General features: G+C 35.7%; 1 protein-coding gene across 1 annotated transcript; it reads right to left on the bottom strand.

Annotated features, from left to right (window-relative positions):
• On the bottom strand, positions 1-486 carry LOC108324614 (amino acid transporter AVT3C-like). The gene has a single exon (XM_017557556.1). It carries the CDS (start codon positions 484-486, stop codon positions 1-3), a length of 486 nt encoding a protein of 161 aa, XP_017413045.1.
• Between the last annotated feature and the right edge of the window lie 3623 nt (positions 487-4109).

The following is a 4109-nucleotide window of genomic DNA, read 5'->3' as shown; positions in this document are numbered from 1 at the left end:
TCAACTTCTTACTCTTAATTGTAGTGATAACAAAGACCAGGTTCCTGTAATTGCAATAACCAACCCAAAAACCACAATTGCCCCATCACAAACCAGACACCTCCAATCTATCTCTTCTTTGAAAACCAAATAGTGAAACGTAGCTGGCAACACAAAGCTAAGAATAACACAGACGCTACTACCAATAAGTGATAAAAAATCTGCAAAGTTAGGCACAAAAATTGCCACCAAACTTACCGCCAACACCAACAACCACCTTAACCACAAACAGTACTTAAAATTCCACAACCGTCTCTCTACCAACTTGTTCACTGGATTCATCATCAATGGGAAAGTAAAGAACAAGTTGATGCCAAGACCCAACTGCACTAAAGCACTTATCATGCCTGGTCCAAGATTGGTAGTGATAACCCCTTGAGTTTCTTCACCAAAAGCAAAGTAACTTAAAGCAGCAAATGCTACAAACAACAAAGAAATGAGAAACATTGCTGCATCCAAAACCTCACCAAATGTTTCCTTATTCTTGGCCTCTGATTCCAGCGGTCATTCCTCCCTTCAAACACATACACCACCACTCAAACACATTATAGACGATATGGGGGGAGAATTAATTGTCTTCAGCCCCTTAAGCGTCCGATATGGGGGGCCGGACGTCTATAATATTATAGACGTCCGGGCCCTCCCAGGACGGACGTTTAAGGGGCTGACATGGGGAGTTGAAACGTTCAGTTGTTCAGCCTAGTAGACGTTCGTCCCCCTCCCACGGACGTCTATAATATTATAGACGTCCGGCCCCTCCCAGGACGGACGTTTAAGGGGCTGACATGGGGAGTTGAAACGTTCAGTTGTTCAGGCCTAGTAGACGTCCGTCCCCCTCCCACGGACGTCTATAATATTAAAGACGTCTGTGCCTACCACCACGGACGTCTAAAACCACCCGCGAATATCAATTTTAAATCCCCAAAGACGTCATATTAGTGATGAACCGGATGTCTATAATATGATAGACGTCGGGGCCCCAGAGTACCGGACGTCTAACAGTATTAATATTGGAAACGCGAACCCGCGAGCAGTTACGCTCACTGTTCATCGTCTTCCCCCCGCGAACGTTGTCTGCGCCATTGATTTTCCAGGTGCGTTTTCTCTCTTTTGGACCGTTTAAATTGACTTTCAATCCGATTACATTGCTCTGTGATGAAATACCTTTGATTTGAACCGATTAAAAATCGTTTTCGGTCCGTTTTTTTGCAGTCTCTTGCGTGTTCTTGGGCGGCTTCTTTGACTGTTTTTGGGCTACGTTTTAGGCCGTTCCCTCCTCGATTTCCTTCCATTTCATTTCGAATCTACTTTTCAGGTTAGCTTGTTGGTTGAAAATTTTTTGTATGCATGTAATTGGGTTTTGTGTATGCATGTTTTTTACTCTAAAGTGTGCATGTGTTATTGGCTTTTGAATATGCATGTATTAGTTGTGTTATTATAAGTATCAAATCATTGAGTGACACTTAGTTCCCGTTTGAAATTTAACACAAACGATTAATCTTTTAATCGTTTGTGTTAAATTTTGAATTGTCCGATTGGACAGTTTGAGAAAATTAATTTTCATAATTTGCAATAACATGTCAATTGGAGTTTATGGATAAGATTGATAAAATTTCGGTTCAGTACTTGTGTTGTTCTCCGGATGCATATTTGATTGTGGTCATCGTTGACTACTCTCGTTTTGTGTATTTCAGAGACCAATGCGAAATGCTGCCGAAATCTTATCAATTTTATGATGTAGACTTCAATGCACGTGTCTGAGCAAATTATGAAAATTAATTTTTTTGAATGCAAACGGACGTCCAACCCCCCAGCCCCTACCACTAACAATTCAGCCAAGTAGACGTCCGGGGGCGAGGCGCCGGACGTCTATATGGACGTCCGAGGGTTCACAGCGGACGTCTATATAGACGTCCGGCCTGACACAGCGGACGTCTATATAGACGTCCGGCCTGACACAACGGACGTCTACATAGACGTCCGGCCTCACAACCGACGTCTGAATGACGTCACCCACAAAGACGTCGGGGGAACGTCGGACGTCAAAAGGCCCAAAAAACGGACGTCTAAAGCCCTTTCTGCACTAGCAGCTGGGTGCGGTGTTTATCATCGTAGCTTTTGTTTGGGATCGGTAGGATCAGTTGAGTGGTTCAGAAGAACACTCACATGCACCCTCTAACCAATGCCACTACTCCTTTTCCTCTACTTTAAGACCACTATCATTTATCGAGTTCATTTTGTAAACTGAAGACCACTATCTAACCAATGCCACTACTCTTTTCCTCTACTTTAGTTTTTTCTTATTTAAATTTGGTATTTTAGATTCAAAATTAAATATCAAACCAAATAATTTATTGCGTTTAAATTTAATATTATTTATTTCAAGTTAATTAGTTAACAACAAATATATAGGTATATTTATTGAAAGTTCTTACCGTATTATAGTGTATTTATGCTATATTTTATGTGGTAGGTAATATCATTTCTCTTTGTATTAATAAAAAAAATATGGCTTGGTGATAGACAAAGTTGATACAATCCTATTTAAAAAGGGGAAAACAAAAATTCTATTATTATTCATATATATATATATATATATATATATATATATATATATATATATATATTTTGATTATATCATCATATTTTGTGCTACTAATAGAAGTTTGTAAAATAAGTTAAGTTTATGGAGTTTAATTTTCACTGTTTAGAAAATAATGAAATTTATGCTGACTTAAGTTTATAGAGTTTGTTTCCTTAAATTGACTTATGTGTTTAAAATATTACCTTACCTATTTGTCAATGTTATTATCTTTCACATCATCTATGCTAGTTTTATTTATTGTCAACCTGCTGATCTGCAAATTAGATGGACTCTCCAATCATTGATGAACTGCAAAAACAAATTAATCAATCAAGAAGACTATGTGTTGCTCTTCAACGACATATACAGTGCTTCGACTTTTTATCTGCGCGTCCATCCCATACAAGACGTCTAATAGGGATGCCAATACAATATCGTTTCAATGCATTGCAACGATACCTTATTGAAGCAACGTCATCATGAACTATTACAAATATATTTGTATGTTTAAATATTGCCACTTTTTTAGGTCATGTAATATTATAACTTCCTTTAATTATTTGTTTGTTTAAAATTAATCATTCTTACTTCCGTAACAAATAAATTGATACTACTTGGTAGTAAATTATATAAACAAATACTACATTTAAAAATAAATTCATTTTACTACATTATAATTTTTATTATTTATTTTTAAAAATTATTTATAATTTTTGTTTCTTTATAAATATTTTTACAATTAAATATAACATTAATAAATAACATTTAATATTACTTTAATAACCAGGGGCATTTTGGTAATCTTTAATTTCTACCAATTAAACTAATTTTTTAAATCTATCACAATCAAATCTTACACTAATTCTCACAAACTTTACTTCCAAATCCACTCTCAATTACCCACAAATCCACTAAAAAAAAAAACCTAAAAAATAACCCTCAAATCCACTCAAATCCATTCAAATCATCTCCCCCAAATTCACCCAAAAGAACAAAGTCATTAATGATAGCTAATGTAACGATTCTACACAGGAAAGCCACCGGTACAAAATTAAAAATAGAGTTTTATTTAAAGTAATGATAATATTAACAAATAATTTTAAAGATGATGATAATTGATATTTTATGTTTTGGGTACAAGGTTGAGGTATTACTCAAAGCATTCTAAGTTATCTTTAAGATCGGATGGTTCCCTAATGGTCCTCTATCATTTAAGTTACGTTTTTTGTTCTCCATCCTTCTTGTCCAAGCCGTATGGATGAGTATATGTCAAAGACACTCCAACACTTAAGTCGGTAATATAACTGATCGGTTAACATAATAAGTGATGTATATAATATGTCTAATCCTTCAAGTTATACCTGAGACCTTTATTTATAGTAATTGTGATGGGGCTTTACCTTTTGTTGGCCCAATGATAACTCAATCACATCTTAATCTGCATTAGAGACTTAATGAGTCATTATACTGATAATTTGACCATACT

The sequence above is a fragment of the Vigna angularis genome, chromosome 3, assembly GCF_016808095.1.
Source record: "Vigna angularis cultivar LongXiaoDou No.4 chromosome 3, ASM1680809v1, whole genome shotgun sequence".
NCBI lineage: Eukaryota > Viridiplantae > Streptophyta > Magnoliopsida > Fabales > Fabaceae > Vigna > Vigna angularis.
The sequence above is the reverse complement of the archived record's forward strand: the minus strand, read 5'-3'. Positions and strand labels throughout refer to the sequence as shown.